The sequence below is a fragment of the Myiozetetes cayanensis genome, unplaced genomic scaffold (assembly GCF_022539395.1).
Source record: "Myiozetetes cayanensis isolate MyiCay16 unplaced genomic scaffold, myiCay2020 scf1, whole genome shotgun sequence".
Classification (NCBI taxonomy): Eukaryota; Metazoa; Chordata; class Aves; order Passeriformes; family Tyrannidae; genus Myiozetetes; species Myiozetetes cayanensis.
Genome location: NW_026086604.1, coordinates 3,912,622 through 3,925,937, shown reverse-complemented (window position 1 = coordinate 3,925,937; position 13,316 = coordinate 3,912,622). Strand labels below are relative to the sequence as shown.

Sequence of the window (13,316 nt, the reverse complement as noted above, 5' to 3'; positions counted from 1 at the left end):
TTACTGACGATAATAAACAAGGAGACACACCTCCCTCAAGGACAGAGAGGCCCTTCAGGGGATCAAACTAGAAAGCTGAGCAATTGCTAACTGTGCAAAATTCAGCAAGAGCAAGTGCTGCATTCACCACCTGGGATGGAATAATTCTGGTTACATGTACAAACTAGGAGATGAATGGCTGGAGAGCAGCTTCATGGAAAGAGATCCATGGTTTTGGATCGATGGCAAGTTGAACAGGAGTCAACAGTGTGCCCTGGCAGCCAAAAGTGCCAACTGTGTTCCTATCTGGTGCACCATCCAGGGAGGTGATTGCCCTGCTCTACTCCACGCTGTGTGGCCTCACCTTGAGTACTATGTGCAGTTTTGGGAACCACAATATGAGAAGGATATAAATCTCTTGAAGGGTGTCCAAAGGAGGGTGATGGAGATGGTGAAAGGCCTCAAGGGCAAGGCTTAGGAAGAGTGGCTGAGGTCACTTGGTTGGTTCAGGCAGGACAAGAGAAGGCTGAGAGGAAATCTCATCACACTCTGCACCTTCCTCAAGGAAGAGGTGATGATCTCCTGTCTCTGGTGACCAGTGACGGGATACAAGGGAATGGGATGAAGCCACATCAGTAGGAGTTCACATGGGACATTAGGAAAAGGTTCTTCATGGAGAAGGTGGTTGGGCACTGAAGCAGGTTCTGCAGGAAAGCGGTCACAGCACCAAGCCTGTCAGAGCTCAAGAAGTATCTGAATTGTATTCTTAGTCATACGGATTAGTATTAGGTACTCCTGCAAGGAGCAGGGAGTTGAACTAAATGATCTTTATTGATTCCTTCCAACTTGAGATATTCCATGATTTTGTGATTCTATATCCCCAGGCTCCCTTTTTAATCAAACCACCAAAATACAGCTGGTACATCTTTGCCCTCCACCAGCAACAGCAGTGACACTCAGCCGCTGGGCACACTGGGTGCAAACACACCGGGTACCAAGTAACTTCCTCCACAGATGAGAACAAGCTGCCTCAGCTGGCAGGATTTCCAAATAAACACAACAAGCTCGCCATAAAGCCAGGATTCTCCAATCCTACACATTTGTTTGGGCAGTCAATGTTGTTTGGCTGTTCCAGCCAAAGAAGTTCTGCACATACTGGGAGGTTCCTCTATTTTCCCTCTCCAATTGCAGACCTATTTTCCTATGCATGGCAATAATACAGATGGACTTAAATTTTCCAACACTTTTCTGCAGAGTTCAAAACATAAGAAAACAAGAACTTGCTTCAGCTACAGCCCAACTCATATAGTAAACATCATGTTTCCCATCAGACTGACTCTCACCACCTGCCAAACACGAGCGGGTTTCCAAAGGCTGAGTCCTGAGTCTCAGAGGCTAAATAGTGGCTGTCAGTATGAGGACTGCAGGAAGATGAATGCAGAAATGTGTTCTTTATAGCCCCCATGTCTCTATCCTGGCTCAATAATATTTCCTGCCACGAGCAAACCTCATTTCGATTGTAATTTCACATGATGCATTACCACTGTATACAATCAATACATCATAATCATAGGAAGAATGAATTAGAAGATGCAATGGCCATAAACACCATGTTCTCACTGGTGCAGCATTCTTCTTTTAGATCACAAGCCTATAGTATTTTCAATTCCCTGAGCAATTGAGTAGCCACAGATTCGATGGGAAACAGCTCAACAGATTCTTAATCCCACTTTCAATACAAACCATGACTTCGTCCTTAATAAATCCATCTGCCTCCTAGACCCTCCTGTCAATCTTTCTCCAAGGCTCCCTACAACTTGAAATTTCATTTCGGTGCTAAGGAAAACATCCTCAATCAGGTGTGATATGGAGCTACAGACACAAAGAGCTAATTCTCCTCTGAAGTCTAGGCATGTAGTCTCATTTTTTTGTGGGAAGTTTGCAGCCAGAATTGCCTGGAAACAACCATCTTTTTTTTTTTTTTTTAAGATATTAATCCAGTCATACTACTTGTTTCCCATTGTTGATCACCACTGAAAGAGTTTTCCAAGACAGAGAGACCAGCAATTTTCAGTGGTTATTCTGTATCCTCAGTTTTAAGCTCCAAGTCTTATCACTCTGTCCTGCCTAGTGCTTACCCTTCAATTTATTAATGAAAAAGTCCAATTGAAAGAAAGGCTATGACAGACTCCTCATGGCCCAAATTTAATCCTGCTGAAAATTCAATAAACTCAAAATTATACTTTCCCTTTGTTTTTCATTCTTCCAGCCAATTTATTTAGTGCATTATCCTCCACGAACTCACTGCTGCTTACATAAAGAAAACATTATGATTTCAATTTGATAACGTTTTCCATGGCCAATGCACAAAGGAAACTCAAAAGAACACAAAGGAGGAAAATCAGTGAACACTCCAGAGCTTGTCTGCAGAAAGAGGCACAACACAGCATAAAAGTTCCCCACAAAGATCCAACTGTATCGCATCTTTTGCATCCCATGCACTCCAAAACAACCTCTGAGCTACAGAAGGTAACAGCAAGAAACTCATTTGATTAGACCAATGAAAGATTAGATCTTACCTTTTCTCCTTTTTCTCCTATGCCATAGGCTTTGCCCTAGAAATTAAAGAGGAGGGGAAAAGGTACATTTGAAAACAAGGATATCAAACAACACTATAAATATATATGTCATGTTTTCCTTGTTATACATCCAAAATCTATCTCTCTATACCTATGTACACACAATCCCATGACAGATACTACAGGGGAAGTAATTTTCTTTGGGCATAATTCCTTGATAATAATTCAGCGACAAATTAAACTAGAAAACCTATCCCCAATTCTCCTACTGTAAGCAGGAATACATCTTATTTTTTATTCATGGAAGAGTCTGATATTACATTTCCAAAAATCAAAGATGCCAATAACCCTTATTAGTATGAAATTTTACAGAGGGTTAAAGATTTTCTTGCCTAAAACCTCACTATGGCATTTGCATTAATTGCAGCTGGGGAAAACTGTATTTTGGCCACCTGAATGCAAAAGAGTTGAGCGAGATTTGCATCTTCTTTGTGTTCAGTTGCTTCACTGTCCCCATCAGACATGCAGCTGTGCTATAATCAAGTACATCCAAGTTACACATTTAATTAGAAGGCCAATACTAAGTCAGTTATCGGGTGCATTCAGGTATGAAACCATCCATTTTCCCCCCCATCCAAGAGATGACCGTGGGTGCCAGAAAGATCAGCTTTCCCCTGGGATTCAGGTCCAGTAGGGGAAACATATTTGACCAGAGCACACAACGTTATGAGCAAGTTCCCAACATAAAGGAGAAAATAACTACTTGTATTTTCATCTCCTTAAGTAAAACCATTGGATATTTCTTACTTACTGACTCTCCTTTTTCTCCTCGGAGTCCAGGAAACCCCGGGCTGCCTCTTTCTCCCTTGAAAAAGAAAGTGTGTTACTGTCACAGAGTTAATTAATTCATTTCTTTGGCATAGAAGGAAAGTGATGCAACAAGGGTTTGACTGAGATTATGGAAACTTTTGATCCCCCCAATCTCTATAGCCAAGATTTCAGCTCCTGCCCTAAGGACTGGGTGTATCTCAGTGCATTTGTGGTAACTTGAATGTACAAATTTTCAGATGGAATTTTCAATTCTATTTTTCATGTGAAAATACTGATGGAAACCCTCAGAATGCACTGGCAAAGCAGAGATCTTAAAGGTCCTTATTTTCTATTAAGCCAGAAAGAACTTGGAAAGGTGGTTTGCATAGGACCTAGAGGGTACACATCTAGAATATGGAAAAGATAAACCTGAAAATATTGTTGATATTTTGGTTGTTTTTTTTCTTTTTAAATTCAAACTCCTTGTTTTCAGTCATGCTAAATTGTCAGTATCAGATAACTCCTCTCTTCCCTCCCACAAGTGTGCAGCACACACAGTTACTCTCCCTGCTTTTTCCAATGGAAGAGAGGGAAGGGAAAGTAGAAAAGAGATATTTGAAAATATATAAATTCTGATGGGTGGAAAAATTATAACTGGTGAAGGAAATACATGGGGAAGAAAAGGGGAAAACAGTCGATCAAGAAAAAGCAAAACTTTTTCTCCATTTGTCTCCTCAGAAGAATAGAGGATAAAGGGATAAAGAATCAAAGATAAATGATTTCATAAATGTTCATCAGATACAAAACTAAAAGTAGTGTCAAAACCAGCAAGTGCAGAGAAATACCTACAAATCATTTTCACATACTGCTCTGCAGTCTCAAAACTAGACATGAGACACTGGAAGCATTTGTCAGGATCATGCTTTCTTTTCCTCAGGTGAAGAAAACACAGGAAAGTTTCTTAAAAGCTTTTGAAAGCACAGGAAAGTTTCTTCCTTTAACCTTTCTGGTCTGTTTTTGTGCCAAAAGAAAGAAAACTCACAGAGCAGGTAGCATGGCAATGGCACAGTCAATTAAGAAGGCTCTGGTAAAAATCATCAAAGTTTTTATGCAACCATCTCTTTTAAGTGACTGAAAGTACATAACTTTTCTAATCTGGAGGAAAAATACGTCCTGTCGGAGGATATCTAATACACTGAACTTCACAAACTTTTCAGTGGCAGGTAAGCACTGTAATTTCTATGTGGACAAAAACATGTCTCACAGAGAAGGGATTTGTTTTCTAAACTTGGATTAATAGCAGCTCTGAAAGACAGAAGAAGCCTGTTGACCACCAGCCCAGTGCTCCAACAAGCCATCCTGGCTGCCTGCAAACAGCACAGCATGCAGAGGGAGCGTGGAAGGAAAATAAATTAGTCTGGCCTGTCATCAGCCTCTAAAATTTACCAATAGGACCCAGCTTCAGGCATGTTGGTCAATGTTAATTCTTCCCCAGTACCATCCTTTACCTTATCTCCTTCCATAACATGTCATCTGTGTCTCCCCTCAGTTTGGCAGCATGGGTGATTGAGGCAGAGATGCTCATCTCCCAGGAACTTTTCCCACTTCTTTTAATAACTGTGAGCTCTCCCATTTTTCCCTGCCTTTGAAGACTCAGAGAGTATTGGAAACTCATTATCTTCCCACAGTGGTTGTAAACTTTGAATATTTCCTCCGGACAGATGATATTTTAAGCAAAGCCTGTCCATACCTCCTCCTCTAAAAGAAGGAATGTGTTGTGGGAGCTCAGGATAGCAGAGCCTGAACACAAGTCTCTCCACCTTTAACTCAGATAAATGGCAGCCACATCTCTCTGTTTAGTCAATTCTCTGGTCTTTTCTTAAACTATGCTCACTGCCTGTTTAATCAAACATAAGAGTATGGTAGAGATCTTATTATTTTAATTTTTTTTAGTGTTTCTTGAATCTCCTGTTCTTGGATTCAAATAAAAATGGAAATCTTTTATATTTGTTACCTTAAAAAAGCTTTACATCCCTTTCATTACCCAAAAACAAAGCTTTAAAACACACCCCTTCACCATAGAAATGAGGAGCCAAGTTGATGATCCTAAAACATATTATGGACATGAATAACTCTATAATGCAGAAGCTACTTATATTTTTGTGAGCCTTTAGTCTTTCTATGATAAATACCAGGTAATAATGTTGGAGACTTGCAAATAGTATTGAATTTCCTCTCCACAGCCAGCATTTTAGCCTGAGTAGCTCAGTAATGCTGCAGAGGGAGAGGAGGAGAGCAAAATTCATTCTTGAACACAGAGCAAGGACTGTGACAAGCTGGTCCTTGGAACTAGTGATGTAAGAACTCCTGTCAAGGGAAGTATATGTCATTTAATCTCAGTGTCTTTGCAAGTCAGGTGCAAAATCTATTAGTTGCCTTATTTAGCAGATAGAGAAGCTAAGTCATTTGTCTGAAGTCATCACATCTGTACCAAATTGTTGTCAGATCCTGGATTTAAATGGAATCATCCCCAGGTCCTTGAGACTGTGACACAGTCGTGCCTTGTCTGTGTACAAGTCTCAAATCCCTACAGCCAGGGAAAAGTCACACACATCTGCAGAACTCTCCAGCAACATACCTACAGGAGTGGGCCAACCCTTCTGGGGTCTGTAACAGAAAATCTGCTGATGCTGTGCTTTTATAAACAGCCTTTTGTATTCCACTGGTGCCTCCTGCACAATGTGCCATGTTACACAGGGCAGACACCCTCACCAGTGTATAGACCTTGTCAAAGGGGTGAAAGGCAACAAGATGTTGCTGCAGGGCCATTTTATTATTATCGTTATTGTCCTTCTGCAACCTCCTCAGGACAGTCATGGCTCTGTCATTCTTCAAAACAGCCCATCATTATTTAAGCTGTCACAGATTAAAATAGGAAGCTGCTATTTATGTAGGTGGAAGCACAAGGAACTGTTTTCTGCACATTCAACCAGGCACATCTGAGCACTAATGAGTCCATGTTCTTTCATTGCAGCAAAAAACACACTGCAAAATGCATCTCCTTATCTCCAGAACTTCTCCCTGCAGACAGCAGAGCAAGCTTTGCCAAAACACAACACATATTTTTGAAGATGTCTGACAGTTCAAGGCCCAGACATTTCCCCTTTCCCCTCTCACAGTGTTTCGTAATGACCGAGTGACTCTGGTGAGGTGCACCAACAGGTATAAATTCAGAGACTGAATTTGTAGAAGTGGTTCAGATGCAAATAGTTTTGAATACAACTTGTTCTCAAAAATCTTTTCAATCACACAAGTGGAAAGCTGGAACCACCATCACCAGCTTTCACCTCTTCATCAGTGTTGTGAAACTGTTTTCTTTCAGTACCTGTACTCCCTTAGAGTCTATTGCCTCACAGCTCTATTTGTAATCAACCACAGAAGGAAAATGTGTTTATGCTGAATGCACACACTTATATCAAAGAAACTTGCAGAACATTCAGGATAATATAAAGGCTTCACTGTGAAACTTGAAGCAGACATCAGAACCACTCTCCTACCCTGTTATCGAGGAAGGAGAGTGCTGAGGGAAATGGCCTATATTTAACATCATGACTCAGACAATCTTCATAAGGATAACAGATTGTGACTAATCTTTTACTGTTAGTTTCAGGAAATTTTGTAGAGTGTGACTGGAAGGCAGCTGCCCAGCCTATGGATATATAGTACTGCTGAGCAAGGCACAGCACAGAAGCAGCTCGTCATTTTCCAGGTGACTTACCACGGAAGCTGTGCATGACCTAGTGAATAACAGTAACTTGCAAAAATGCCAGTTTAGAAGCTACAGGAAAGCATTATGTAAGACATTTGCTCTAAGAATGACATAAAGCAGCAACAGAAACATCTAAATGCAAGCGTAGAACAAAGATATAAGATAGTCTCCTGCTCTACCTCAGGCTCATCCAACACTGTCTGAACTTAGTCATATGCTAAATTGACTCTCAGTTCTCAAAATCTTTAACTCCTCAGCTTACTCTGAAACTGTTTAATTGTTGTTGATTTTTTGAAACAAATGGATTAGCACATATTACTGACCTTTTGACCTTTAGGACCTTCAGGGCCAATAAGACCCCTCTCCCCCTAAGACAAAAAGAAACATGATTAATCAGACTGATCTTCTCATTATATAACCAAGCAAGGGGCATGATCCTACAGCTACTGAGGACAACAAAAATGTTTTCAGGTTTAAGCAGAGAGAACAAAGCTGACATGCACTCAGGAGCAGTGACAATTGAACTGGCTTCTCAGAGGTCCCAGTCACAGCCAGCATAAGCAAGCACACTGCCTTCAAAAGCTGTGAGACTTTTTCAGTGTGGTTACATTTTCCTCCAGAATCTGCTTTATTTTATTTGAAGAAGAATGCACCTAACTGGGGGTGGATAAGAATAACCACTTTGTTTTCAATGTTGTTACCAGGACTAGCAGCAGGGTCAAAATCACTGAATTAGGTAAGGAGAAAACACATGGGAAAACTTCCATTACTTCTACAGATGTCCCAAATGAAACATTCTTATCTCGACACTCACCTTCTGTCCAGCAAGACAGGAGCAGTTGAATGTCTTGAGGTGGCCAACTTGCTCACTGCCAACAGTGGGCCTCACTTCCAGGGGAGGTGCTTCCGTCAGGACCGTGACCTGGCACTGCACCCAAACACCCACGGTCATGACAAAGCCTTTGATGCTGCAAAGTTTCCCATTACATGCTCTTTAAAGAAACCCCACAGGCACTACTATAGAACACAGCCAAATGAGTCCTCAGGAGGAATGAAATCCCACAAAAGCCATTCATCCAAGCAATGGGAAAAAATGTGGCAAAATGAACAATGAATCTCTTTAACCAAAATTGAGGGGAGAAGAGTGAAAGGAGGGTGGAAGTTTCTAGTGAGAGTTGGGCACAGGAAAATAAGCAGCAACTGGTACTGTTTTTATCTGCTCCCAAATAAAACCAGTGGGAAACATGCTGAATATTTCATGCTGCATTTCTGTTGTTCCATCATCATTTCAGGGTTTTGTTTCCCCTGACAGTTTGACAAGGAAAGAGAAACTTGGAAACTTCAAATTCCTCATACTCATCCGTCTGCAGTGGTCCTCCTCTGGCTCTGCTACATTACCCATTACACAGCTAGGTTTCATTGATCCCTCATTAAAAAAATTATAATCCCACACTGCCATACATTTCCTGATTTACGTTAAGAGATTTCAGTGAAGAGTGTTCATGTGAAAATGAATAAATGACAAAAAGGAGCTTACTGGTCCAGAGGGAATGTCGCAGCACGTCTCCAGCTCAGCATGCCGGGAATCACAGTAAATAACCATCCGCTGAAGATCAAACTGGAAAACAAAGCGAGGCAACAGTCTCAGAGACAGTGAATTATTAAAGACCGCATGTCCTTTTGCTTGGATACAAGCAGAGCAGGCAAATACAAACAAAATCCAGATGGTGCTAACTTCAGAGTGATTCTGTGGTTCCTGTAGTCAATCTCTAGCTCTACATGTCAATAATGGACCAATATCTCAGCATGGTCCAGGAGCGCTGAGCTAATGAGACCCTGAATATACCTATTAAAATTCTGGTGGAGGTATTCATGCTACTCCCCATGTTCTGGCCAAATTTCTGTCTGAGAAGACACATCCTGGCCACCTCTATCCTTCCTAGAATTTTGTCTAGACACAAGGTTTGTTTTTCTCCTGCTGTGCTTGGCATCTTCTGACCATTTACCCCTGCGTGAGAAATGCTGTTTAATATACATATTTAATATGCACGTGACATCCATTTTGCACAGATAGAAAGATTATACAACTCTCAAACACCAAATGATCACACGTAAATTATACCAGGTTAATACTGCTGCTGGACAATCAGGTCCATCCTGCAGGTCTCGACTTCAATTGCACCAAGAATCATTTAATATCTGAGGAACTGAGAACATATCATGATTCTCCTGAGTTAACAAGCTTCCTTTTTTTTCCCCCCTATCCCTGTCATGGGTGGAAACATTCATAATGCCAAGATTAGACAACAAAAGGCCTTTACATGGTGTTCACTATGCAGTTCGATGATATTTGTGTATGATTTCTCTCTGCTTTTAACTGTAGCACGTTCTTTGTGACCAGGAAATTCCTTGAGAGTTCAGGAAGTTCTCCAATACTGCACCCAAGATATTTCACTTGCAGAAGAAAAATGAAATTTCTCATTTTTAATCCCTATTATGGAGACACTGTAAGTCTCACATAAAAAGAAAGCAAGTCCTGTGCATGATAAGGTGTCAACCTGTCTTAGCTATGTAAGACTGGTAACATTTCAGCGATGCTGCCTCAGGAAGAGAGTCAATTACAACATAAACCCCAAAACCCCATTCACGTGCTGCAAAGCCAATAATGAACATTACCCCAGTACTCACATCAATGGGGACACTGTCATACAAGCGTTTGCCAATCACAGTCTTTCCTTGAATGTCAATGTTTTCCCTGTCTTCAATAGGCAGCACCTGCACCAGTTTGCAGTCTATGTAAAGTGAGACAGCCTTCGACTGGATGCTGAGGGCAATTTTGTGCCAGTTGCGGTCGAACAGGTCACTAACTCGTGTGTTTCTGAAGACCACCCTGACGGCGTCCTTGGTGAGCCCCACAGCGTTGTACTCCAGAGCTTTGTTCTCTCCATCCAGGCGGATCGAGACCTGCACAGAAACAGAAGGGGTTTTGCTAAGGAAGTACAGAGCCTTCTCCTTCCTCCTAACTGCTTTCCATCGCCACCGACACCACAAAGCCAGGGATGGTACAGCCTGTGGTGAGAAGCCCAAGCAAAGAGCTTGGACAGAGTTTTGTGAGAGATATGGACAGGAAGCCTGCACCTGTGCTAGCAAATAAGATGTGGCTGCACAGGCTTTGGTGCAGGCCCATGACCATCTAAAGCCAGGCAATGTTTGGGCATGGTTGGGTGGTGGCACATCAGGGATATCTCCCCAAAGGCAGAGAGACAAAGCTCAACCAGGTTTGGATCCCTCTATCCTGTGCACTCCTCCACTGCATCCTAGCGGGCTCTGTGCTCTTTGCTCCCATCACGAGTCCTCAGCTGTCCCATGGGACACAGACAAATGCTTCATTGTGTGGTATGACCAGTCTGCTGAGCTGTAGCCCTTCCCACACATTATTTCAGATGCTTTGAACAGAAACTTACAGCTACACCCTATCCCCTCTCTTGCAAGCTACAGAGCAGGCATAAATTGGCTTTTGGAGACATGATACTTTTAGTTCATTTACAAATTGATTTCTTCTTCTACCAAAGTCAGGCAGCTACCAGCCAGCAGCAGGCAAAGGAGCAGGCAGAGCCAGGGGAGCAAGCGGTGAGTCTGCAAACTGCAGAGCTGGAAGAAGTTTGGGCCACATTTTCACTGAGCTGTGTGTGGTGTAAGCAGTCCAGACCTGACCCCAGATCTGACCCAGCTTCTCCATGCAGCTGAGCTCTGTGCTGGCTGGGAATGCCAGCTCGGATCAGCGTTGGCTCAGAAGTGTCTACATCTGTGAGCTGTGCAGGTGTGCAATGGACTGGCCAAAGCAGGACTGACTTTACATGAAACGAGGCTCATGAGGCTCTAAGGCACTTCTGGCACAAGATTTTAAGGCACTTCGACATTATTACAGGAAATATTGAGTGTTTTTTTCTCTTCACACCTAAGCAGTTCAGGTTTTCAGCTTCTTCCAAGAAATAATGTGTGATACACACATTATCACTCTGCATCAAATAGCAATGCAGGTAGCACAGCAAAACACATTTCATTCAACAAAGTTCAGCTGATAATAATTGTCATCTAAACCTTTTACCATTGTCTCAAACGCAGTTAGCTAATGCTTCCAACTGCACCTGTCCTTCACTGAGAGTTCCCCAAATCCTTTTGAACACCAGTCCCAAAGCAACAATACTGAATTACATAGTTACATGAGCCCATTTTGACACTCCAGTTCCGTCATGAGTGACTCCATAAGCACCATATTTAGTGCTGATCAGATCATACAGCCCATCCTAACCATTCCCTCCTCAAGCACACTCAAACACCTTAACTCTAGCAAGCTGTTAAGAACATGCTGTGTAAGGGCACACAGCCCTTTAGTACACTCTTATGGCATTTTTCTTCTGAGAATATGAGACTACTCCAAGAAAAAATATTATACCATATCATGCAGCAGCCAGGACTTAGGGTTATGGAGTTATAATAAGTGTTACATCCACACCCAGAGTAGGAACTCATAAAACTTTGCATGACACCTGGAACTTTGTGCAAAAACCTGACATAACTCACTGTTCTGTGTGACAATAATTTTCCAAACAGGCAATATAATTTCCCTAAACAGAACTATCTGAACAAAACAGTCAAAAACTCAACAGTGGTTTCAAGAGCAATTTTTTGTCCCTCTTTCCAACTAACACATTTGTCTTCATATTAATAACAACCAAGATCTATGCAAACCTTCCTCCAGGGTTGAATTAAAGGTTAAGGATTTTTAGCAAAATAAACTGAAAGACAGGTAAAAGGGATTTTTACCAGTGTGCAAGGAAAAAGGAGTGGGAGGCTAAGGCAAGAAAATTGGTTCATGGCAAAAAAAAACAAAAAAGGTTTTTTCTGCTGGCTGGAAAAGGGCTTCTTACCTGTGGTATGCCGTACTTGTCAATAATCTGCCAAATATACCAGTCTTCTTTCCTGGAAGCCTTCCGGAATTTGAAGGTAGTTACAAAGGCATATTCATCAGGCAGACCTTGTGGAAATACATCCCTGGCACGGGGAGGGGAAAGAGAGCATTGTATCAGGCTCAGCAGTGAAGAGCAGAACTTCTGAAACTCATTTCACGTCCCAGCAATAGTTCCCTAAAATATCATTATAGTTCCTACAAAATCTGCTTTATTTGGCAGCCTGCAGAGAGATGAACATGAGCTTGTGCCCTCCAGGTGGTTCTGTCCTTGTGGAGCCCTTTTTAATTCCAATGGTGAAGCTCTCAAATTGGATAAGAAATAGTGAATATCTGCAGTCGAGTATCCATCACATTAAAAAGCTTGGTTTTCACTTGATGCTTCTGTTCATACAATCTGTAAATAATTCTGTTCTTCTCCAGGTGCACTGGAGACCTGTGACTTCTGAGAACAGGTAGGAACACCTGAAACTCTCTAAAAAAAAATAGTTATAGCAACAAATATTGCAATATTTGCCCCAAAACAGGCACTACACCTGATGTCTTTTCAAGAAGATATTCCTTGACTGATGGCCCTTGAGAACAGGAGAATCTTCTCAAATCAAACATTGCAAACATATTAGGCATAAATTTACTTAGTATGACACCATGGCCAAATCCAACACTGTTTGATTCTCCTCCAGCATAAAAACATACACTACTTGGGGATGCAGGGCTGGACAGAAGGGATAACTAATATAGTATCATTATTTTTTTTGTCACTAGCCATTACTGGATGCCTAAGAACAAGAATGAACAGAACAAACATATCTCTCTCCTACCCCCAGTCTTAGGGATCTGGGAGACAAATTCAGAGACAAATGCAATTTCTATATTTATAACTTTTTATGGATTTATCTTTCTGCATTTTGCCCTTGAACTCAGGTAAACTGATGATATTCACAACATCCTTTGGCAAGGAATCACACTCTGCTATCCACTGTATAATGAGTCTCCTCCTGTTTGTACAGTACTAACTCAGATCTTATCAGGGACACCACAATGAACCTCTTCTTTTTTTATTTTCTGTAGCATTCATGACTTTTCAGACTTCTCTTATAATGCCTCTAAGCCATCTCTTTTCCCACCTTAGAAGAGTTACAGTTAACATGGTTCTTCGTGCCCAAGCCAGCCTGCTCCTCTGATCATTCCTAAATAAACCCTTCCTAAA

General features: G+C 41.6%; 1 protein-coding gene across 1 annotated transcript in view; it reads right to left on the bottom strand.

Annotated features, from left to right (window-relative positions):
• The window catches only part of COL22A1 (collagen type XXII alpha 1 chain), a 224,706-nt gene that overhangs the window by 122,829 nt on the left and 88,561 nt on the right, over nucleotides 1–13,316 (bottom strand). The window contains exons 6-12 of the mRNA XM_050324956.1: nucleotides 12,069–12,192; nucleotides 9,826–10,101; nucleotides 8,675–8,755; nucleotides 7,952–8,065; nucleotides 7,461–7,505; nucleotides 3,370–3,423; nucleotides 2,559–2,594 (exon numbers count right to left, since the gene is read on the bottom strand). Of these exons, the coding sequence (XP_050180913.1) occupies nucleotides 2,559–2,594; nucleotides 3,370–3,423; nucleotides 7,461–7,505; nucleotides 7,952–8,065; nucleotides 8,675–8,755; nucleotides 9,826–10,101; nucleotides 12,069–12,192 (730 nt within the window). The remainder of the gene's footprint in view (nucleotides 1–2,558; nucleotides 2,595–3,369; nucleotides 3,424–7,460; nucleotides 7,506–7,951; nucleotides 8,066–8,674; nucleotides 8,756–9,825; nucleotides 10,102–12,068; nucleotides 12,193–13,316) is intronic.